Source organism: Physeter macrocephalus, chromosome 15 (assembly GCF_002837175.3).
Source record: "Physeter macrocephalus isolate SW-GA chromosome 15, ASM283717v5, whole genome shotgun sequence".
NCBI lineage: Eukaryota > Metazoa > Chordata > Mammalia > Artiodactyla > Physeteridae > Physeter > Physeter macrocephalus.
In genome coordinates, this window is record NC_041228.1 from 45,677,101 (window position 1) to 45,703,192 (window position 26,092).

At 34.0% G+C, this 26,092-nt stretch overlaps 1 protein-coding gene across 3 annotated transcripts in view; it reads left to right on the forward strand.

Annotated features, from left to right (window-relative positions):
• The first annotated feature begins 345 nt into the window (after window positions 1-345).
• C15H8orf88 (chromosome 15 C8orf88 homolog) overlaps window positions 346-26,092 on the forward strand; it is a 40,475-nt gene continuing 14,728 nt past the window's right edge. The window contains exons 1-5 of one of the 3 annotated variants that reach the window (XM_055091156.1): window positions 346-570; window positions 7,084-7,182; window positions 10,409-10,482; window positions 17,091-17,163; window positions 20,699-21,252. In XM_055091156.1, coding sequence (XP_054947131.1) covers window positions 7,110-7,182; window positions 10,409-10,482; window positions 17,091-17,163; window positions 20,699-20,889 — 411 coding nt within the window. In that variant the 5' untranslated portion in view covers window positions 346-570; window positions 7,084-7,109 and the 3' untranslated portion in view covers window positions 20,890-21,252. Of the gene's footprint in view, window positions 571-7,083; window positions 7,183-10,408; window positions 10,483-17,090; window positions 17,164-20,698; window positions 21,253-26,092 lie in introns of those variants that run through there. The other 2 variants (XM_055091155.1, XM_007119146.3) reach the window with 2 other exon arrangements.

Here is a 26,092-nt window from a genome sequence, read left to right on the forward strand (position 1 = left end):
GCCTCCCCATGTCGGGCAAGCAGGGCCGCCGGCTGGGGTCCCAAAGGCTGTTCATGCGGGCGCGTCCCATCCAGGGCAAGCCTGTGAGCACCTCGGCGAGGATTCCCGCGGCCTCCTCCGCACCACGCGCGGCTCCCGAGACGCTGCGCCCGCCCCTCGCGCCCTGCATATCCCAGGAAACGCACGCCGCCGGTTTAACAGTTCTGCTCCCGCCAGGCTGCGCCGCGCTCTGAGCCCCCGGCGCCCGAGGCCCTGCCCCCCAGGCGCCCGAGGTCCCTCCCCGCACCCGCCCAACGCCCCTGGGAGCCGCTGTCTGCCCCGCCCCCGTCACCGCCACCTGGGGCCTGGAGCGGACTTGCAGCTGCAGCAGTTCCCGGACGGGCAGCCGGGCGCTCGGCCGCCGCGTCTAGGGCTGAGCCCTGCGACGAGGCTGCTTGCCCCGAAATCCTCCCGGATCTTAAGGCGGTAGGTGGCCGGAGATGACGAGCCATACGAGGACAGAAGTCAGGCCCCGGGGTGTGAGGAGGCCGGTGGACGCCGTCTCCGAGGGCGGACACGGGGGAAGTTGAGGTGAGGGAGAGAAGCTCTGGGGTCAGTCGGCGCAAATCAGGCAGGGCGTCCACAGGGTCCCCAAGGTGGTTCTTAGAGTGCGAAGGGAGCGAGCATGTGGGAAGGAAAGGGGTGGGGGTCGGTGTGGAAAACCGGGCGAGGGGCAAGTGGCCAAGGGAATTACACTGCTGAAGGGATATTGATAAAACAAAAACAAAACAAACACTTAAAAAGCCCGAAAAAGGAAGTGCACATCGCCCGCTGTCCCAGGACCTGGTCCTAGGTAGTGGGATGGTTTGAAGACTGTTTCCCATGCCCTAGAATCATCCTTACTAATTTTGGGCAACAGTTTGTTTTTGTTTTTGAGATTACTGTAGTTGTTTTTATTAATAATAAATTAAATTCAATAAGAAAAGAAAAACTCAGTAAGAATAAAGAAGCAAAATGTGGTCACTTCACAGAAGGAAATCAAATGGTCAATGAACGTATTTGAAGATGTTCTAGGCAACTTGTACGTAAGGGTATGCTGTTTTACAAAAATTGACATATAACATTATAATAGTTTCAGGTGTATAACATATTTGTATCAAAAGTTTATAATTGCTGATATTTTAGCAAAACTAAAAAAAAAAAACCTGAAAAAGGACAGTTACATCAGTTATGACAACCACCAACACCCATTATCTGGACAGTTTTATCCCACCTCAATGTTAAATTGTGCTTGTATTGAAAGATGCTTCACAGAGAAAAAAATTTTTTTTGGTCAGAAAGCATGAAATGGAAAATATAAGGGGACACTCTGGGCTTAAAACTTTTTGATATTTTAGTTTTAATTTTTCCTGCATATGGCAGCCCGATTTGTGGAGTATAAAGTGTCTTTCGTCATGTGAGTCATAATTAGTTTATCCTGTACTCCTCTATATTTCCTGTATGTTATTTTTCATCTATCAGGTTATCAGTTTGTGCTGTTTACGTACAAGCAGCATTTGGCTTTAAGGAATCCTAACTTTGTAAAAGAGATATTTTGAAGTTGAAAATTAAGATTAAATCCTATCTGGTATAATCCTATATGGGAAATATACATGAGGTAAATGAAAGCATGGTCTTTTCACTTCTTCTCAGCTTATTTCTTTAATTTTATATGCTCTTATTTCTTAATTGCAGCAGAACCATCAGCAGTTTCTAAAGAAATCTAGAATTTAAGTTGTAAATTTTAAGTATAATATTCAGCTTCTAAGTATAATACATATTATGTTTCATATATCTAATCCATTCTGTGGGTTAGAATGGCAGTGTGCCATGTCTGCAGAGTGAGGAAAGCATAGTAATCCCACAATTTATTTAGTAGTTGAAGAAAAATTGAAAATTGAGGAAATGAAAATTATTAGCACACACCAATTTATTCAGCAAGGTTTTATACATAAATGTTCCTTCTCATAATTAATTTTTTTTTCCATACAAGCAGTGTCAACATGGAATAGTAGAGAGTCAGGTGTCTTTTACTTACCAAACACACAAGTTTAGAGACAAGGGCGTGAACTGTAGAGTCAGAACCTCATTTCTACCAATAACTGTGTGAACTTGAGCACGTCTCTTATTTTTCTTAGCCTCAGGTTTCTCATCTGTAAAGTAGCTAATAATGATTTTCTACAACAGTTAATGTATAGCTCAAAATTAAATGAGATAGTATATATAAAGCACTTAACATGTAGTAGGATCTCAAAAAATGGAGTTTTAATTAAAATAGAATAGGATATGTTGGGTAATGAAATTTTGCCCCAATTGATCAGTATATATACTTATCTCATGGTACTATATTTTAGAAAAGTTTAGGTTAATTTGTAATTTCAGAATTGGTGGGCCCTTATATTTAGTTTGATATATTTTTTTAAACAAACAAATAACCTAAGATATAGTCAGTATTCTAGATGAAGAATAGCACCTACACAGGTTTCCTGACTTGAAAACCAGTGTTCTGTTCATACCACTTGGCATTTTAAGATGATTTGTGTAAACTTGAAAAAAAACTCTAGTTAGTAACCATTTCTCAGCATGTGTTAATATAATGAATTGTTGAGACATTGGATCAAAATGTCCTTTAAAAAATATTTATACCACAGAACTATATATTTACATTTCAAAGACAACTTTATGACAGGCCCACTACTTGCTACCCAATGTTGTAGGTAGGGTTATGTTTTTTTGCAACTGTTCTTTGTAACACTTGATATCATAAATGCCTAACCTAGGTAGCTTCAAAGGAAACTTTTGGAGTTCTACATTCAATGAGTGAGCAGACATTAGAGTTTAACACTGAAGTTATTTTATGTGCTGACTGTGTAGTTCAGCTGTCTTTATTTGTAATCCAAACTGAGAATTAGGCTTTGGTTTGTGGAGCCCTGTCCTTCATAGATTATGATCCTGGACCAGTTTTACAATAATAATTGCTTATTATTGTATAAGGTAAATACTTTTCCATTAATGACACTGTTTAAGACATGATGCTGTTATGTAATATGCATCCCAGACTTATTCCCTATAATGTCACTGTCTCTATGCAGACATTGTTTACTTTAAAATAACATATTGAATAGAGTATTGTATGGCATCATCTTTTCTAATTTCCTTAACTGATGTGGATTTATGTATCTGGGGACTTTGCTGTAGTTTTCATACTACAAATTGAAAGGGTAGATGGTACTGAAAAATCTTTTTGTTTGTTTGCTTGTTTATTTACATGTGTTGTAAAATCATAAGAGTTCTGTAACTCCCCAACTCTTGAAAACTGTGGATTTGCATTGAATACTGGGGATTTGCATTGCTCAGCAACTGGAAAGACTTTACAACCTACCAACTCGATTTCAGCTGAGCAATGAAAAATAAAAAAGTGTGTGCCAAAGTACTCTATTGTATTCTTTTCATATGGGAAACAGGATGGAAAAGTACTACTACCAGTATTAGGGTCCTAATTAAAATGGCTAGGATAAACATTAAATAATGCAATATTAGACTGCTCTTTGGTCCATATTAAAATATTTCCTTCCACATAGAAAATATTCAATAAATATTTGAAGTGGGTTTTTTGCTACATAGGCTTATAACTTTTTTTGTTTCCTATTATATCAAAGTAGTGCATTAGTTTTGTTTACAAGGTTGTTAATCACTGTGCTGAAATACCAGTTAACATACACATTACAAATCTAGATGGGTGTTAACTTAGAGTACTGACTTGGATATCTCCGAATTTCAAGAAAAAGTAACTATTTTGTGCTTAGTTACCATTGCTAACTTTGAGAGATTGTTTATAAATTTATGATTTTAACGCTTGAATTATGTCCAAAGGCATTTTTAAAGATGAAAGCATTTCTTTGGAGCATAAAGAAAGTGATTAACTCTATTTTATACTTAGGGAAACAGTCACTTAGACCAACCTCTGCTTAAGATCATGGGTTACAATCAGTTTCTGGATGAGCAGGTGCAAAATCAGGTGGAGTTTTACTTTTGACTTTGTCTTGATAGGTATCAAAATTTGGAAAGCTTTTGGTCCATTCAGGCATCCGAAGATTTTCATTAAATAGGAGGTATTTAAATTTATAGATTTATTTAGTAAAACTAATTATGTTGCAGCTACTAAGATACAAAGATAAATAAAGTCTAATTTTTTTGGCTTCAGCTAACTCACAGTCTAACCAATTAGACATATAATAGATTTTTTGTATGGTACATTTTAGAAAAATTAATAGGCAAAATATTGGGTTGGTCAAAAATTCTTTCAGCTTTTTCATAAGAAGTCATGGAAAAACCCAAATGAACTTTTGGGCCAACCCAATACAATATGGACCACTAGAGGAAGAAAGAAAAATCATTATTGTTGCTACCATTATTGTTATTTTACTATCAACTATTTGTTAGGAACTAGAGAACTTCATGTGAACTATTTTATTTATGTTAGCGTTGAGACATGAGGATACTTTCCAAGGAAGTAGAGAGAACTTGACCTTGGTTTTGAAGGATGAATAGCAATTTGGGAGAAGAGCAGCAGGGAGAGTGAGGGAACTCCAAACAGAGCACCTGAATATATATGGTGAAACAAAATAACATTTATGAATTCAACAACTTATTGAACATGTACTGTGTATTAGACACTATGCTAGCCATTAGAGATATATCTGAGTGATAGAGCTATAATTTTATAGTCAGATAATAGGTAATTGAAACTAATGCAATAAATACCACACTGGAAGAGGATACAGGGGTGATGTATGAGCACATAAGAAGGGTACTTAATGAAACTTGGACAGTTCTGCCTGTGTGGAAGGTAGAAAGAGAGTATGGGGCTAGCTTGATCATAGCATGTTGGCCAAAAGCATGGGGATGAGCATACCCATCACTTTTTAGACTCATGACCTTGGGCAAGTTACCTGATTTCTCTAAGCCTTCTCTGCAAAATGAGGATTAAAAAATGATAAAATTAACATTTATTGAACTTTTACTATGTACCAGGCATTGTGCTAATGCTTTATACAGATTTTCTTTTTTAGTCTTCACATCAAACTTAGGAGATAGGGGTTATTGTTTTCCATAATTACATAACTAAGTGGTGGAGCTATGATATGAACCTAGGTAGGCTGACCCAAGACCTGAGCTCTAACTGTTAATAGTGCCTAATTTATAAAGTTGTTCTGAATATTAAATAATGTGACATAGGTAAGTGGTTTACTGTGCATGATACATGGATGTTGGGTCCTGTTTCTGTTAATAATTCAGGAGGTGATGGGGTACTGAAGGTTTTTTAAGCAGGTATGTGTGTAAGGAGATCATAGTTTGGAGAGAAAAGAGACTGTATTCACCCATTTGTTCAGCAGATGCTTGTTTTACACCTACTTTGGATCCAGTCCAAGTACTGAGTTAGTTGTAGGGGACACAGGAGGAATGAAAATATTGTTCCTCACTTTAAGAAGACTCTGTTCCTCACTTTTGCCTAGTATGGAAGACAAATCAGCCATTATAGTGTGGTATATAGTATAGTATAGTACAGTGTTCTCTAAGTGCCATGATATGGGCATATTCACTGTGTCCCAGGTACATAGGTACATAGGGAGAGGGAGTATTTAAATCAGTCTAGGTGTTCAGGGAGATGAATTAAGAACTACTGTGGGACTAAAAGAGTAGTGGTGGGAGTAAAGAAAATATATTTGAGAGATATTTTGGAAGTAGAATGGATAGGAATTAGAGACTGATTATTGTGTGGGGGCTCTAATATAGACAAATTTAAGGTATCTTTAACTGAGAGTGATATGAGAGAGTTGGTGATGACTTTAAGGAATACAGGAAGAGGGACATCTTTGGAGTCAAAGTAATGAATTTGATTTTTTTTTTATAATAATAGCATTTATTTAGCACTTGCCTTGTGCCAAGTAGTCTTTTTTTTTTAACATCTTTATTGGAGTATAATTGCTTTACATTGTTGTGTTAGTTTCTGCTGTATAACAAAGTGAATCAGCTATATGTATGCATATATCCCCATATCCCCTCCCTCTTGCATCTCCCACCCACCCTCCCTATCCCACCCCTCTAGGGGGACACAAAGCATTGAGCTGATCTCCCTGTGCTATGCGGCTGCTTCCCACTAGCTATCTGTTTTACATTTGGTAGTATATATATATGTTAATGCCACTCTCTCACTTTGTCCCAGCTTACCCTTCCCCCTCCCCGTGTCTTCAAGTCCATTCTCTTTGTCTGCATCTTTATTCCTGTCCTGCCCCTAGGTTCTTCAGAACCTTTTTTTTAGATTCCATATATATGTGTTAGCATATGGTATTTTTCTCTTTCTGACTTACTTCATTCTGTATGACAGACTCTAGGTATGTCCACCTCATACAAATAACTCAATTTCTTTTCTTTTTATGGCTGAGTAATATTCCATTGTATATGTGTACCACATCTTCTTTATCTATTCATCTGTCGATGGACGCTCAGGTTGCTTCCACGTCCTGGCTATTGTAAATAGTGCTGCAATTTTGGATATGCTGAATTTGAGGTACCTATAGTAAGATAGAAATAGAAATATCTTTTGGCAATTAGAAAGATTAAACTGGAATTTAAAAGAGAGGTAGATGCTGGATGTGTAAATTAAGGCATATTTATCATGCAGATAAGTAGTTGCAATCATAAGACTAGATGAGAGTAGCTAAGAGGACCAAAGCCAAATTTGGACAAATCCCTAAATTTAATTGGAGAAAAGTAGGAATCAGCTAAGGAAGTTAGAAGAGGCAATCAAAGAAATAGGAAACAAAACTTAAAGAAAAGAGTCAGGGGAGTTAAGGGAGGAAAATGTTTTAAAGAGGGAATATTCAGTTGTGACAGACGCTATAAAAGGGGTCTATGGTTGTTGCATGTTATTTTAAATGCTTTGTTTTCCCCCTTAACTTATAAAATAGTTATCTTCAAGTGAATGTCGTGGTTATTTGTATATATGTTAAAGCAACTTGATTATCTTGTCTAGAAGATAAAATGTATTTTTCCCACCTAAAGTATGGAGCCTCAAGGTCTTTGAGATAATGGAAACCAAAAAATTGATTGGTAAACCACTTCAACCAGCAAGACCTGTTCGTCATCTGACTTCTCCCCCTGGTGAGTAATCTAGGGTACACATTTTAAAAAATTAATTGGTTAATGGCTAATTAGTATTTGAAAGGCCAAATAATATATAAATAATATATGTATAAAATGCATAAGTAAAGAAATATATAAATGGTGGATATTTAAAAAATAATGAAAACCAATGATCTCCACTGTTTGAAGAATTTAGAAGTATTACCAAAGAGAAGCATTCTTTTTTTTATTGAAATATAGTTGATATACAATATTGTGTTAGTTTCAGGTGTATAGTAATGATTCAGTTATATACATATATATATATATCTTCAGATTATTTCCATTATAGGTTATTATAAGATTGAATATAGTTAATTGTGCTATACAGCAAATCTTTGTTGCTTACCTATTTTGTGTATAGTAGTTTGTATCTGTTAATCCCATACTCCTAATTTATCCCTCTGCTCCTCCCTTTCCCATTTGGTAATCATAAATTTATTTTCTATGTCTGTGAGTCTGTTTTATAATAGATTCATTTGTATTAATTTTTAGATTCCACATATAAATGGTATCATATAATATTTGTCTTTGCCTGATTTACTTCACTAAGTATAATATTCTCTATGTCCATTCATGTTGCTGCAAATGGCACTATTTCATGCTTTTTTATGGCTAATATTCCATTGTGTATATATCACATCTTCTGTTGATGGGAACTTGGGTTGTTTCCATATCTTGGCTATTGTAAATAGTGCTGCTATGAACATTGGGATGCATGTATCTTTTTGAATTAGAAATTTTGTCTTTTCTGGATATATACCCGGGAGTGGGATTGCTGGATCATATGTTAATTAATGGCTAATTAGTATTTGAAAGGCCAAATAATATATAAATAATATATGTATAAAATGCATAAGTAAAGAAATATATAAATGGTGGATATTTAAAAAATAATGAAAACCAATGATCTCCACTGTTTGAAGAATTTAGAAGTATTACCAAAGAGAAGCATTCTTTTTTTTATTGAAATATAGTTGATATACAATATTGTGTTAGTTTCAGGTGTATAGTAATGATTCAGTTATATACATATATATATATATCTTCAGATTATTTCCATTATAGGTTATTATAAGATTGAATATAGTTAATTGTGCTATACAGCAAATCTTTGTTGCTTACCTATTTTGTGTATAGTAGTTTGTATCTGTTAATCCCATACTCCTAATTTATCCCTCTGCTCCTCCCTTTCCCATTTGGTAATCATAAATTTATTTTCTATGTCTGTGAGTCTGTTTTATAATAGATTCATTTGTATTAATTTTTAGATTCCACATATAAATGGTATCATATAATATTTGTCTTTGCCTGATTTACTTCACTAAGTATAATATTCTCTATGTCCATTCATGTTGCTGCAAATGGCACTATTTCATGCTTTTTTATGGCTAATATTCCATTGTGTATATATCACATCTTCTGTTGATGGGAACTTGGGTTGTTTCCATATCTTGGCTATTGTAAATAGTGCTGCTATGAACATTGGGATGCATGTATCTTTTTGAATTAGAAATTTTGTCTTTTCTGGATATATACCCGGGAGTGGGATTGCTGGATCATATGTTAACTCTATTTTTAGTTTTTTAAGGAACCTCCATACTCTTTTCCATAGTGGCTGCACCCATTTACATTCCCACCAACAGTGTAGGAGGGTTCCCTTTTCTCCACACCCTCTCCAGCAATTATTATTTGTAGACTTTTTGATGATGGCCATTCTGACCTGTGTGAGGTGATACCTCATTGTGGTTTTGACTTACATTAAGAAAATTCTTAATGGTCTACCAGACCAACAAAGGTGGGAAGAACTCGTGTATTTTTTTTGCCTGAGAGCAACTTGTGTATCTTTTTTTTTTCATGTCTCATTTTCATGGTTAACAACTGGTTTCTGCTCAGAATGATACTCTCAATACAAATTGTGTCCTGTGATTATGATCACTGCAGAGCAATCATGCTGGAGAGAGCATTAGCCTTTAAAAAATATACCTAATCGAAAAAAATTACTACCAAGCAACACTTATAGATTAAGGCTGTGCTTGAGCTGGAACATAAAATCTAATTTTTCAGGAAATCTAAATTTTCTAGAATATTTTCTTTTGCCCATAAAACTAAACTTTTGGACAAATTCTTGAAATACTTGGTATTTAATTTCTAAACTGGAATAGTGACCTTTTTATTATTTTTATTACTAGTATATATATTTATATTTTATGTATATTTGTCTATACATATATACATAAAACATAAAAGTTATTTAAATTCTGTTTAGTCCATGTGTTCAACTGAATAACTGGCTACTTAGAAAAGGGAAAATATAGCCCTTTTACTGGGTACAAAGATGAATCAGAAAAGATAGAAATGACACAGCTCCTCAGTCCTCCATTTGTTCTCTTATCTTTGGTTCCTACAAAGAAGATTGTCTCTACTTTGGTAATGTTTCCTTTGAAGATGGCTGTGACTTAGGACAGACAAAATGAAATTAAGGGATCTTCTGGACCATAGTTTAGCAATGCTGAAGCTGTATCCTTCTGGTGTGTAGGGCCAAGTCTCAGATTTTTTCCTAAAGCGAAGGAAATATGTGACTAGCCTTTTTACAGTACTCATCCCTCCCTCATTTGTACAGGTTCAGTTTTCCACTGATCCTTTCCCTTGAAGGCTATTTCAGGGGTAGGTAGGAGTGGGCTGGTAGCCCTGATCTCTCATTTAATTATATCCTCTTAAGATCTGGACAGGAGTAGGGGTTTATTAAGCAGAAAAGTTAAGTAAATCAGAAATTAATTTTAGCCTTTCTCAGCATACTTCTATACTCTCTGGACAACTCACATCCTCAAAGAAATCTACTTTTTCTTCAAGACTCAGATTGAATTATTTCTTTTCGTGAAGCCTTAGTTGATACCCCCAAAGCCCACTCTACTCTCCCCTGGTATCTTCTCTGTACCTGTCACATAACTTATTATAGTCATTATTTATGAGCTTGTTTTTAAAAAAATAAGCTATGAACTCTTTTATCTCTGAGCTTTTTTCATGCTTATAAACCCATCTCCTAACATGGTGGCTGACATTTCATTGTGTTGAGTAAATGAACTATCAGAAAACATTTCAAAACAGTGCCTAGAATATCCTAGGTACTTAAGGTTTTTAGGTGGTGTTATACCATTTATTGAAGTAATAGATATTTAAAACGTTTTTTTTTCTCTCCTAACAGGAACAGTATTCCCTTTCAACTTCCAAAGTGAATATCCATGCAATACCCAGTACTTACAAAGTGGAGTTAGCAGAGTAAGTCTTAGAAGTTATAATAAAATAAAGCATTACGACTGGAAAGTAACATTTGTTAGATGGCTGTTGTGTGCCAGGTACTATACTAAGTGCTTTATATACTTTTTAAAAGTTATGATCTATTTCAAGCATATATTAAAGAGAATAAACACTTATTAATACCCATTGCTCACCATTTTCAAAGCTAAATATTTTGTTTTATTTGTTTTAGAAAATGTTAAAGAAAAAAACCTTACAGGTAAAATTTTAAAAACCTATATATCCCTGCACCATCCCATTTCCTTCTTATACTTCCCCAAGGTAACTATCCTCAATTTATTTTTGTTTTCGTGAATGTATTAGTACTTTTGCTATAACAAATAGAATTGTTTTAACTGTTCTACAGTTTTATATAAATAATATTTTACCTACACATATTTTGCTATATTTTTTCACATTTAGGTTTATATATAAAATTTTCTAATTTAATTTTTTGACTAAATAAAATAGTCACAAATTTAAAAATTCAAAATATACAAAATGACATTTAGTGAAGTTTCCCTCCAATCTCTATCCCCCAGTCACCTATTTCCTCTGATCAGAAGTAACCATTGTACCCCTTTCTTATCTAGAAACTTCCAGAAATACATTATGCATAGACAAGCATAAATATATTTATAAATGGAATACTAGGCAACTATTAGAATGAGTAAAGCAGTTCAATATGGGCTGGTACAGAATAATCTCTTTATATATATATTAAGCTACCACATTTCTTGTTCCATTTTTTGTCACAGGCATGACACTTGTTTCTGTTTTATAATAGAAATAGAAATATTTTATAATAAATGCTACAATAAACACCCATCTATATATTATGTTTTATACATGTTTGAGAGGTTCTCTGTAGTATAAACCTGGAGTAGAATTGCTATATACTGTCAAATTTCTCTCCAAAGTGATTTGTACAAGCAATGCATGAAGTACTCTGATTTTTCTACATCCTTACCTTGTTATTGTCAAACTTTCACTCTTTTTTCATGTTTAATGAGTGAGAAATGTATCTTGTCAGTTTTAATTTTTAATTCTTTATTACTTTGAATGCAGCATCTTATGTTTAATTTGGCCGTTTGTTTTTTCTCTTTTGTGAATTATCAGTTCATATCATTTGCCCATTTCTCTTGGTCTGTGAGAGAATTGTTTATTTTTTTTTGTGTTTTTTTTTTCAAACTTTAAAATTTTAATGTAGTCATATTTTAAATTTTTTTATGATTTCACTCTTTGTGTCATTGTTTATGAAGTTTTCTCATCCCTGAGATAAAAGGATATTTTTCCTACATATTCTTCCAAAAGGGTTAAAGTTTTGCTTTAATATTTAAGTGTATAGTCTACCTGAAATTAATTTTTGTATGATATAGATAGAAATCTATTTTTTTCATATAGAAGACCAGTTGTAAAGCACAATTCATTGAATGATCTATTCTTTCCATACAGATTTATGCCATCTTTATTGTATAAGTTTTCGGATAAATAGGGCCTGTTTCTGAACTCTTAATTCTTTTCCATTGATCTATTTGTGTATCTCTGTGTCAGTACTGTGATATCTTAATTACACTTGCTTTATATTAACTTTTTAAGCCATTGTAATATTTTGTTTTATCTGTTCCAGTAGTTAACATTTCCCTAATTAATACAATAATAATATTCATACCTCTCTTTGGAACCCTTGACCTTCTTTTAGAAACTTTATAAGTAAAAAGGAGTATATTAATATTGTAAATTTTATAGAGAAAAATAAATTAATTAGATATACTTCTAAGTTTAAAATTTTGTCTGCTGCTTCAATTATAATGCAAAAGTGACCAGAATCTATGTCAGAGATATATCACATAATTTATAATGAAGGACACTTTTTACTAACTCTCTGTATTTTTTTAAACCAACTTTGTTAAGGTAAAATTTACATACAGAAAAATGAACCCATTTGTTCAAAGAGTTTTGATAAATATATACCTCATGTAACTAACCCCACAATGAAGCTATAGAGCTGTAGTTTCATCTTCCCCAAAAGTACTCTTTTATTCCTTTACAGTCATTCACCATCCCCACTTCCACTAATCCTAGTGCTTCCTCCTCCAAGCATCCGCTGATCTGCTTTCTTTAACTATAAATTAGTTTTGGCTGCTCTAAAATTTCATATAAATGAAATCACACAGTCTATATTCTTTGGTGTTAGATTTTTTTTTGCTCAGCATAATGTTTTTGAGATTCTTCCATGTCCTTGTAGATAGCAGTAGTTTGTTTGTTTTCAATTTGGAATAGTATTCTGCTGTGTGAATATAGGACAATTTATTTATTCCTCAGTTGATGGACATTGGATTGTATCTAGTTTTGGGATATTATGAATAATGCTGCTGTGGATAATTGTGTTCACGTCTTTGTGTGGACATACACACAATACCCAGGAGTGGAATTGATGGATCATATGTTAAGCTGGTTTAGAAACTGCCAAAATGTTTTCCAAAGTGGTTGTACCATCTTACATTCCCACTAGTAGTGTGTGAGGTACCAGTTGCTTCACATCCTTGCCAACACTTCGTATAGTCAGTCTTCATTTTTAGCCATTTTAGTGTGTGAGTAGTTGTATCTCATCGTATTTTATATTTGCATTTTCCTAATGATTAATGAGATTGAGCATTTTATCATGAGTTTATTTACCATCTGTATTTTTCTTTTTTCTTTTTGGTAAGCGTCTGTTCAAATCTTTTGCATGTTCTAATATTTGAGTTGTTTGTCTTTTCATCACTGAATCATACGAGTTTGTTGAACTCACTATATCATACATGTGTGAATTTATTTCTAAACTATATTATGTTCTACTGATTTATATGTCTTTTTCCAGCTTTATTGAGATATAATTGACATATAATGTGTAAGTTTAAGGTATAGAATGTGATAATTTGATACATGTGTATGTTGTAAAATGTTTACCACAGTGAGTTCAGTTAACATATCCTTCATTTCACATAATCACTATTTTGTTGTTGTTGTTTTGTTATAGTGAGAACATTAAGATATACCCTCTTAGCAGCTTTCAATATACAATATAGTATTGTCAACTGTAGTCATCATGCTATATACTAGATTCCCTATATGTCTATCTCTTGGTCAACATCACACTTTACAGACTGCTGTAGCTTTCTGATAAGTCTTGAAATCAAATAATGAAAGTTCATTAACTTTATTCTTTTTCAAATTTGTTATTCTGTGTCCTGTGCATTTCCATATAAGTTTTAAATGAGGCTGTCAATTTCTACAAAAAAGCCTATTGGAATTTTCATTGAGTTTAAAAATTAATTTGAAAAGAATTAACATCTTAATTTTGAGTCTTTGATCCATAAACATGACAAATCTCTCTGTGCTTTGTTTTTTTCAGCATAGGGGTCTTGAACATCTTTTGTCAAATTTATAAGCATTTTGTATTTTTTGATAGTATTGTTAAGTGGTATTTTTTATAAATTTCAAATTCACATCTTGGATACTAGGATATAGAAATACCATTGATTTTTGTATACTGACCTTGACAAACTCACTTCTTAGATCTCATAGCCTTTTTGTAGCATATTCCCTCCCATTCTTGCTCTATTGTCATAATTTTACTTTAGCTTGTGCTATAAATACACAGTACATTGCTACTGTTTTTGCTTTTGTATATTATCTTTTAAAATAATTTTTTAAAATAAAAGAATTAATTTTATTTTACCTTCATTTATTCCATTTCCAGCACTCTTAATTTCTTTGTGTAAATTCGTTTATTACTGGTATTATCTTTGTTCTGCCTGAACAACTTCTTTTAATCTGATTTTTTAAATTATTACCTCATAAGAAAGCACTTGAAAACTTTGGCTTAACAACAACTTATTATCTTTCATGGATCTGTGGGCTGACTGGTCTTAGGTGGCCATTTCTCAAAGATATGGTTGCAATCAGATAACGTCTAGGTCTGGAGTGCCTTAAAGTCTTGACTGGACTGGATGGTCAGATGGCTCACTCACATGGCAGGTAATTAATGCTGGCTGTTGGTTTAGAGTTTAGCTGCCCCTGTAGACTGGAAGGGGCACCTACAAATGACCTCACCAAATGGCTTGGACTCTTTATAGCACCACGTCTGGGTTTCAAGACTAAGGCCTGGAAACCAGCAGGGGCCTGTCATATTAGATTGTTCTGAGCAGTCACAGAGCTTGCTCAGATTCAAGGGGAGGAGATAAAAGAATGTCAAGAATTTGTGGCCATCTTTGATCTGTTTTAAGAGTAATATGAATTTCCTTTCATCTGTATTACCAATTCATGGCCTTCACCCATTCTTTTTATTTATTTATTTATTTTTATTTTTTAATTAAATAAATTTTTTTATTGGGGTATAGTTGTTTTACAGTGTTGTGTTAGTTTCTGCTTTATAGCAAGCCAAGTGGAGTTCCCTGTGCTATACATCAGGTTCTCATTAGTTATCTATTTTATATGTATTAGTATATATATATATGTCAATCCCAATCTCCCAACTCATCCCACTTCCTCCTTCCCCCCTTGGTGTTCATATGTTTGTTCTCTACAACTGTGTCTCTATTCCTGCCTTAGAAACAGGTTCATCTGTACCATTTTTCTAGATTTTCTCTTTCTGACTTACTTCACTCTGTATGGCAGTCTCTAGGTCTGTCCACATCTCTACAAATCACCCAATTTCATTCCTTTTTATGGCTGAGTAATATTCCATTGCATATATGTGCCAGTTTTAGAGACCTCTGGGACAATATTAAATGCACCATTCTTTTTTATAGGCTTTTTTCCCCATTGTTTCCTAGGAGCTCCTTTATACTACAGAAATTAGTTCTTTATGAGTTACAGTATTTTTCCTGTTTACATTTTGTCTTTTGAGAGTGTTTATAAATCTTACTCTTTAAATTTTCATCCTAGGAATGCATGTTGATATGAATTTGTCTCTTCCTGTTCTCCTTCCTTATCTCAATGGTGTACATTTGTTTAAGATAAGTGACAGGGTCTAGGAACATTTTTGCTATAAAAATGAAAAGGCTAAATAGAATATCTAGGTGTGCAGATTGGGTATTTCACCACAAATTGCAAAGAAACTTGACTTGAAAAAAAAACAAAAAACGTGGTGTTTATTTTGCTTTACTCAAGCCTAGTCAACATTTTTCATTTCCTAAACTAGCCATATTATTCCATGTTTTGCAGCTCAAGGCTGCTTTTCTTCCATAAACATTCATTTTTCACTGATCAGCCAGCCTAACTCCTATTAGTCCTGTAAGTGTTGTTTAAGCATCACTTCCTATGTAAAGTGTTTCCTGAAATTTCTAAGTCACATTTGATACCCCTTCCTTCCATTGCACCTTCTGCATATCTTTATTATAGAACTTCTCAAGATTTATTGTCATTTAGTGTTTTATTTTTCTGTCTACTTTTTAGTTTGTGATCCCTCCAGAAACATATACTGGAATGTCATGTTCATCTTTGTATTCCCAATACAAAGCACAGTGCCAGTCATGTAGTAGGCACTCTGTGTTTGTTAAATGAGTGGGTTTAATAGGGCCACTGCTATCCATTTGGTGCCTTTACAAGAACTAGAAGAAGAACAAAAAATTATATTAAAATACAGATTTTGTTCGAATAAGATACTTTGCTGCCACCTGCTAGGATATCTGCCACATCTGTGCTGTGAATGGTACCCCTTTAGATCCACATTCTTCATAACTATATGCAGTAGCCCTGAGTTTCAAAAGCTAGCTCGACTACCTCTTATCTATGTACTTTTGGATTTGTTACTAAACACTTTTTGTCTTGATTTCCCTTGCCTGTAACATGGTGATCATAACACTTGCCTTATTTCCTTGTAAGATTATGACAGTTAAATGAGATAAGACATAAATTATCACCTTATAAAATTTTAGTAGGTGTACTTTCTTACATGCTATGAAAGATTTGAAATAATCTACATTTTCAGTTGTTAATATGTGCAGGCATGACAAAGTAAATTTACTTTTTTTCAGCTTTATTGAGATATGATTGACAAATACAAATTGAATATATTTAGGTTGAACAACATGATTTTTTTTAAAAGTTATGCAACCTGATGATGTAATATACATACACATTGTGATATGATTACCACAATCAAATTAAGTAACACACACAATTTATATGAAAACACAAAAGACCCCGAATAGCCAAAGCAATCTTGAGAAAGAAAAATGGAGGTGGAGGAATCAGGCTCCCTGACTTCAGACTATACTACAAAGTTACGGGAATCAAAACAGTATGCTACTGGCACAAAAACAGAAATATAGATCAATGGAACAGGATAGAAAGTCCAGAGATAAATCCACACACCTATGGTCACCTAATCTATGACAAAGGAGACAAGACTATACAATGGAGAAAAGACAGTCTCTTCAATAAATGGTGCTGGGAAAACTGGACAGCAACATGTAAAAGAGTGAAATTGGAACACTCCCTAACACCATACACAAAAATAAACTCAAAATGGATTAAAACAACAAAGTGTTACATAAAATTATAAAACCTTAGAAAAAAAGTGTATTTTCTTCTTTCAATAGTGTAAGACGAATGGAATGCAAGCCTTTTCTCAAGGTCTTAATGAACAACAACATCAGTCTCCAGTTAAAAAAGGTAAATTTTTACCGTAATTCCCAACTTTCATAAGAGAGTCTTAGCATTCATGTAAAGTTAATATTTGCTTAGCTGCAAACCTTAGGTACATAAGAAATTTTATTATATTATTTTGGTTGATTTCTGTCTATATTTGGTTATAGGTTTGACTGCTCTAAAGGGGAGACCACAATAACAGTGACTGAAACAAGATAGAAGTTTATTTCTGTATCTTCTGTATCATGTACAGTTTTGAGCTGGTGTACTCATTCTGGTCTGTGAAGTTGCTGTCAGCCCCTGTATTATACTGTCCTATGGCTTTACCATCTTTAATACATGGCTTCTATCTTATTGCACAAGATGAATGCCTCTGCTCCAGCCATCATGTCCCCTCTCTAGCCATCAGGAAGGAAGTAAGGAGGAATAAAGTTCTAAAAAGTATGACCCAGAAGTTGCATATATAACTTCTATTTAATCATTGGCCAGAACTTAGTCATGCTGTACAAAGCAGACTGGAAAATGTAATCTTTAGCTTTGCAGCCAGCTAATTCTATTGCTGAAGCAGAAAGTAAGAATTGCTCTTGGGAAGAACAAATAGTCTTTCCCGCACCAGCTACTTTTTAATAAAGTAAAGATTATTTATTAGTTTAGTTTCCAAATTTTTGTCAACCAATCTATGTATGTAATTTAAAAGTTACAAGTTATAAAAATACTCTATTAGCATTTTCTTCTAGTATTTAACTCCATATTCTAAAGAAAATATTTAAATTGTTTCCATATTCCTCATTTTTTATATTATATTTTGAAAGCCTCTTTTGGAAAATGAGAACTTATGTCTTCCACATCAGTCCCCTCATTTCTTCAACCCTTCTATCTACCCCCTCCCCATCACATAGTTACTTAAATTTCATTTAGAGCATCATCACTCTTTATATTATATGACTATATAAATACAGTTGCTTGGCTGAGAGGTGCATATCTCTGTTTCATACAATCCATCTTTTTTCCTGGAGTTAACATTTGCCTTGTTTTTCTATGCAACTGTTGTTAACTTTGCACATCAGTTGCTCCAACAACTCTGCCACACTTATATATATTTTCCTTATGGTCATATATATCAGTTGGCATTTTTTCCCCTGAAGGAGACTTTCCTTTTAGAATCCTCCATTATCCTGTTCCAGTATGGATTAATTACTCTTCAGTACTGCTGTGAAGCTGTTTTCCTGGAATGGACTTTTACTGTTATCTGGGGATATTCCCCTTGCAATTCTCAGGTTTCTTTTTTCTTCTTTTTGATTGAAGTAAAGCTTATCATTTAAACCATTATAAACGTACAATATCACACAACCATCAACGCTATCTAATTCTAGAACATTTTTATTACCCCCAAAGAAACCTCATTAAGCAATACTCCCTCATTCAGTCCTCTCCCCAGCCACCAGCAAACACTAGTCTGCTTTTTGTCTTTATGGATTTACTTATTGTGGACACCTCATTTAATAGAATTATAAAATATATGACCTTTTGTTTGTGGCTTCTTTTATTTCCCACAAGGTATTCAAAGTTCATCCATGTGTAGCATGTATCAGTACTTCATTCCTTTTTATGGATGAATAATATTCCATTGTATGGATAAGCCACATTTTGTTTATTTATTTCTCAGTTAATGGACATTCAGTTGTTTTTACTTTTTGTATTATGAATAATGTTGCTATGAATATTTGTGTACAGATTTCTGTTTGAACACCTGTTTTCATTTCTCTTGGATATATGCCTATGAGTAGATTTGCCAGGTCGTATGGTAGTTCTGTGTTTAACATTTTGAGGAACTGCCAAACTTGTTTTCCACAGTGGCTATACCACTTTACATTCCCAATAGCAATGTGCGAGGGTTCCAATTCCTTGACATCCTTGTTAGGATCTTTTTTTTTATTATAACCAATCTAGTGGGTGTGAAGTGGTAGCTCATTGTGATTTTGATATTTATTTCTCTAATGACTAATGATTTTGAGTGTCTTTTCATGTGTTGTTGGCCATTTGTATTTCTCCTTTGGAGAAAGGTCTATTCGTGTCCTTTAACCATATTTTAATTAGGTTGTTTTCTTTTTGTTGTTGAGTTTTAAGAGTTCTAGATATTAGACCCTCATCTGTTCTCTCCCTCTCTCTCCCACTTCCCTTCTGCCTTCCTCCCCTTCTCTCTCTCCCTATGTATGTGTGTGTCTGTGTGTGTGTGTAATAAATATATACATATATTTATTAGGTATTAGATATGTGTATATAAGACCCTTATCAGATATGGAATAATAGATACTAGACTCTTATCAGATATATAATTGTCAAGGACTTTTTCCTTTGTCTTTTCGTTCTCTTGATAGTATACTTATATGTACACATTTTAAAAATTTGTTGAAGTCCAGTTTATCTGTTTTTTCTTTTGTTGCCCATGCCTTTGATGTCATTTCTGAGAAATCATTGCTAAATCTCAGGTCATAAAGATTTATCCCTATGAGTTTTACGGTGTTAACTCTTACATTTACCTCTTACATTTAGGTCCCTTTTGAATTAATTTTTGTATATGGTGTGAGTTATAAGCCAAAATTCACCTTTTAAAATTGAGGTATAGTTGACATACAATATTATATAAGTTTTAGGTGTGCAGAATACTGCATCAATTTTAAAGGTTATATCTCATTTATATTTATTATAAAATGTTGGCTATGTTCCCTGTGTTATACTATATATCCTTGCAACTTATTTATTTTATACATGGTAGTTCATACCTCTTAATCCCCTGCCCCCATATTGCCCCTCCCCCTTCCCTCTCCCTACTGGTAACCACTGGTTTGTTCTCTATATCTGTGAGTCTATTTCTTTTTGTTATATTTAACTGTTACTTTTATTTTTTAGATTCCACATATAAGTGATATCATACAGTATTTTTCTTTCTCTGACTTATTTCACTTAGCGTAATACCCTCCGAGTCCATCCATGTTGTTACAAGTGGCAAACTTCCATTCTTTTTTGTGGCTGAGTGATATTCCATAGTATATGTATACCACATTTTCTAATTCCATTCATTTGTTGATGGACACTTGGGTTGCTTCCCTATCTTGGCAATTGTAAGTAATGCTGCTATGAACATTGGGATGCATGTATGTTTTCATTTTTTTCAGATAAATACCCAGGAATAGAATTGCTGGGTCATATGGTAGTTCTATTTTTAGCTTTTTGAAAAATCTCCATTTTGTTTTCCACAGTGGCTGCACTAATTTATATTCCCAACAACAGTGAACCAGGGTTTCCTTTTCTTCACATCCTCACCAACATTTGTTATTTGTGTTCTTTTTCATGATACCCATTCTGACAAATGTGAGGTGCTGTCTTGTTATGATTTTAACTTGCATTTCTCTGATGATTAACGATGTTGAACATCTTTTCATGTACCAGTTGGCCATCTGTATGTCTTCTTTGGATAAATGTCTATTCAGGTGTTCTTCCCATTTTTTAATTGGGTTGTTTTTTTGTTTTTTCTGTTTTTTGGGGTTTTTTTTTGCAGTATGCGGGCCTCTCACTGTTGTCGCCTCTCCCTTTGCGGAGCACAGGCTCCGGATGCTCAGGCTCAGCGGCCACGGCTTATGGGCCCAGCTGTTCCGCGGCATGTGGGATCTTCCCAGACTGGGGCACGAACCCGTATCCCTTGCATCGGCAGGCGGACTCTCAACCACTGCGCCACCAGGGAAGCCCTAGTTGTTTATTTTTTTGATGTTGAGTTGTATGAGCTGTTTATGTATTTTAGATATTAACCCCTTATTGGTCATATCATTTGCAAATATTTTCTCCCATCAGTAGGTTATCATTTTGTTTTGTCAGTGGTTTCCTTTGCTGTGCAGAAGCTTTTAAGTTTAATAGGGCCCATTTGTTTACTTTTGCTTTTATTTCCTTTGCTTTAGGAGACATATTCAAAAAAATATTGCTACAATTTATGTCAAAGAGTGTTTCACCCATGTTTTCTTCTAGGAATCTTATGGTTTCCAGTGTTACATTTAGGTCTTTAAACCATCTTGAGTTAATTTTTGTATATGGTGTTAGAGAATGTTCTAGTTTCATTCTTTTACATGTAGCTATCTAGTTTTCCCAGCACCACTTATTGAAGATACTTTCTCTTCTCCATTGTATATTGTTGCCTACTTTGTGGTAGATTAAATGACCATAAATTCATGGGTTCATTTCTAGGGCCCTCTGTTCTATTTCATTGATCTATGTGTATGTTTTGTATCCTACTGTTATTTTTTTAAATTGAAGTACAGTTGATTTACCATGTTGTGTTAGTTTCTGATGTACAGCAAAGTGATTCAGTTATATGTACACACACATATATATATATATTCTTTTTCATATTCTTTCCATTATGGTTTATTACAGGATATTGAATATAGTTCCCTGTATTATAGAGTAAGACCTTTTTGTTTATCCATACTGTTTTGATTACTGTAGCTTTGTATATAGTCTGAAGTCAGGGAGCATGATACCTCCAGTTCTGTTCCTCTTTCTCAAGATTGTTTTGGCTATTTGGGGTCTTTTGTGTTTCCATACAAATCTTAAAATTATTTGTTCTAGTTCTGTGAAAAATGCCATTGATATTTTCATAGGGATTGCACTGAATCTGTAGATTGCCCTGGGCAGAATGGTCATTTGAATAATATTAATTCTTCCAGTCCATGAACAAGGTATATCTTTCCATCTATTAGTGTCATCTTCATTTTCTTTCATCAAAATATTAGCAAACTGAATCCAACAATACATCAAAAGAATCATACACCATGATCAAGTGGGATTTATTCCAGAATGCAAGGATTTTTCAATATATGCAAATCAATCACTGTGACACACCACATTAACAAATTGCAGAATAAAAATTATATGATCATCTCATTAGACACAGAAAAAGCTTTTGACAAAATTCAACATCCATTTATTATAAAAACTCTGTAGAAAGTGGGCATGGAGGGCTCATACCTCAACATAATAAAGGCTGTATATGACAAGCCCACAGCTAACATCATACTCAATGGTGAAAAGCTGAAAGCATTTCCTTTAAGATCAGGAAAAAGACAAGGATGCCTACTCTCACCAGTTTTATTCAACATAGTATTGGAAGTCCTAGCCACAGCAGTCAGATAAGAAAAAGAAATAAAAGGAATCCAAATTGGAAAGGAAGAAGTAAAACTGTCACTGTTTGAAGATGACCTGATACTATTCATAGAAAACCCTAAAGATGCCACCAAAAAACTTCTAGAGCTCATTAATGAATTTGATAAAGTTGCAGGATACAAAATTAATATACAGAAGTCTGTTGCATTTCCGTACACTAGCAACAAATGCTCAGAAAGAGAAATTGAGGAAACAGTCCCATTTACAATTGCATCAACAAGAATAAATACCTAAGAATAAACCTACCTAAGGAGATAAAAGACCTGTACTTGGAAACCTGTACTTGGAAAACTGTAAGACACCAACTTTACTTTTTTTGCATTAGGTATGCAGTTGTTTCATCACCATTTCTTAAAAAGACAATTTTTTTCTCCATTGAATAATCTTGGCACCTTTGTAGAAAACCTTTGACCATAAGTTTATGTGTTTATTTCTGGACTCTCAGTTCTGTTCCCTTGATCTGTAAGTCTACCCTTATTTCAGTACCACACTGTTTTGTTTACTATAGCTTTATATTAAGTTTTGAAATTGGGAAGTATGAGTCTTCCAACTTTGTTCTTTTTCCAGGTTGTTTGGTTATTTGAGGTCCCTTGCAATTCCATGTGAGTTTTAGAATCTGTGCTTCCATTTCTGCAAAAAAAAAAGAAAGAAAAAGACAGGACTGTTGGAATTTTGATATGGATGGCATTGCATTTGTAGGTCACTTTGGGGGATTATTGCCATCTTAACAATATTGACTCTTCCAATCCATGAATGTGGGATATATTTCCACTTATTTAGGTATTCTTTCATTTCTTCCAGCAGTTTCGTACTGTTTTCAGTGTACAAGCCTTATACCTCTTTGGTTAAATGTATTCCTACATATTATTTTTGATGCTAATAAACTGGTTTTCTTAATTTCCTTTTTGTGTTATTCATTCATTGTGTATAAAATACCACTGATTTTGTATGGGGACATTTCTATGAGCTTAAAGAAATAAAAGGATCATAAGAGAAAATTATGAATAATTAATTGTATGCCAATTAGGTAATTTAGATGCAATAGAAAAATTAGTAGCAACACAGAAATTACCAAAACTTACTCAAGAAGAAATAGAATATCTGAGTAAACCTATAAAAAGTCAGGAGATTGAATTTGTAATACAAAATCTCCCAACAGAGAAAAGTCTAAGATTTGTTGGCCTTACTGGTGAATTCTACCAAACATTTAAAGAAGAATTAATACTAGTCCTTCCCAAGTTCTTCCAAAAAATTGAAGAGGAAGGGACACTTCCCAACTCTTCTATGAGGCCAATATTACTCTGATATAAAAGCCAGACAAAGATATCACATGAAAAGAAAACTACAGACCGATATCTCTTAAAATATAGGTGCAAAAATTCTCAATAAAATATTTGAAAACCATATTTAGCAGCACAGTAAAAGATTATTCACTATGGCTAAGTGGGATTAATCCCAAGAATACAAAGGTGGTTCAACATTTGAAAATTAATCATTATAATACACCACACTAACAGAAGGCAGGGGCAAAGAAGATACATCACTATCTCATTTGATGCAGAAAAAGCATTTGGCAAAACCCAATACCCTTTCTTGGTAATATCTCAGAAGCAAGGAATAGAAGGGAACTTCCTCAACATGATGAAAGGTATATATGGAAAACCCACAGCTAACATTGTACTCACTGGTGAAAGACTGAAAACTTTCCCCTCTAAGATAAAGAACAAGTCAAGGATGTCCACTCTCACCACTTTTACTTAACATTATGGAAGCTCTCACTTGAGCAATTGGTCAAGAAAAAGAAATAAAAGACATTTAAATAGGAGAGGACAAAGTATTCTCCAGTCACACATGACACAGTCTTATGTGTAGAAATCCTAAAGAATCCATATAAAAAAATTTAGACCTAATGAATTCAGCAAAGTTACAGGATACAAAATCATTGTCATTCATGATTTTAGTAATTTGAGTCTTTTTTTTCTTATTTGTCAATTTTGAACTTTTCAAATAACCAACTTTTTGTTGTGTTGATTTTCTCTGTTGTTAATTTTGAACTTTTCAAATAACCAACTTTTTGTTTTGTTGATTTTCTCTGTTGTTATTTTATCTCTATTTCATTTATCTCCACTCTAATCTTTATTTCCTTCATCCTGGTAGCTTTTGATTTAGTTTGCTCTTATTTTTACTAGTTCTTTAATGTTTAATGTTAGATACTGATTTGAGCCTTTTTTTTTTTTTTTTTTTTTTTTTTTTGTGGTACGCGGGCCTCTCACTGTTGTGGCCTCTCCCATTGCGGAGCACAGGCTCCGGACGTGCAAGCTCAGCGGCCATGGCTCACAGGCCTAGCTGGTCCGCTGCATGTGGGATCTTCCTGGACCGGGGCACAAACCCGTGTCCCCTGCATCAGCAGGTGGACTCTCAACCACTGTGCCACCAGGGAAGCCCAAGAGCCATTTTTTTAGTATAGGCATTTATAGCTGTATGTTTTGCTCTGAGCTTTGCTTTTGCTGCATCACATAAGTTTTGGTATGTTGTCTCCTTGTTTTCACGTCTCAAAGTGTTTTCTCAGTCCTCTGTTATTTTTCTCTTTGACCCATTGGTTATTTAAGAATATGTTTTTAATTTACACAGATTTGTAAACTTTCCAGTTTTACTTCTGTTATTGATTTGTAGTTTCATTCCATTGTGGTCAGAGAGGATACTTTGCATATCAGTGTTTTAAAACTTTTCGAGATGTCTGTGGTCTAACACATAGTTTGTCCTGGATGTTTTATGTGTACTTCAGAAGAAGGTATATTCTGCTGTCATTGACTGAAGTGTTCTGTATAGTCTGTTAGGTCTATTTGGCTTATAGTGTTGTTCATGTCCTCTCTTTCCTTTTTGATCTTCTGTCTAGTTTTTCATTCATTATTGAAAGTGGGGTTTTGAAGGCTCCAATTGTTAAACTGTGTGTTTCTTCTTTCAATTCTGTTAGTTTTTCCTTCTGTTGTTAGGTACATATATGTTTATAATTGTTATCGTTTTAATGAATTCACCCCTTTATCGTTATATAATATCCTTTTTTTTCCCTTTTAACAATTTTTGTCTTAAAGTTCGTTTTCATCTAATGTTAGTATACCCTCTCCAGCTTTCTTTTGGTTATTGTCTGCATCAAATATCTTTTTCATTCTTTTACTTTAAGCTTATTTTGTGATTGGATCTAAAGTGAGTATCTTTAGACAACGTATAATTGGATCATATTTTTAATCCATTCTGCCAATCTCTGCTTTTTAATTGTGACATTTAATGTAATAACTAATAAGGAAGAATAGCTCTACCCATTTTGCTATTTGTCTTCTATAAGCTTTTATCTTTTTTTATTCTTCAATTCCTCCATTAATGCCTTCTTTTGTGTTTAATAGATTCTTCCTAGTGTATCATTTTTATTCCCTTTTTATTTCCCTTGTCATGTATATTTTAGTTATTTTCCTAGTGGTTGCACTGGGGAATAACTGAATTTACAACACTCTAGTTGGAATTAATATCAATTTAGTTTCAAAATTATATAAAACTTTACTCTTATGTAGCTACATCCCACCTTTATGTTGTTATTGTCTTTATACATATTTCTACATATTTTGTCTTTATACATTGCATAATCTACCAACCTAGATTTACAATTATGCATTTTTATGTATTTGTTTTTTAAATCATACAGGAAAAAAGAGGACTTACCTCCAAAAATTCATTGATACTGACA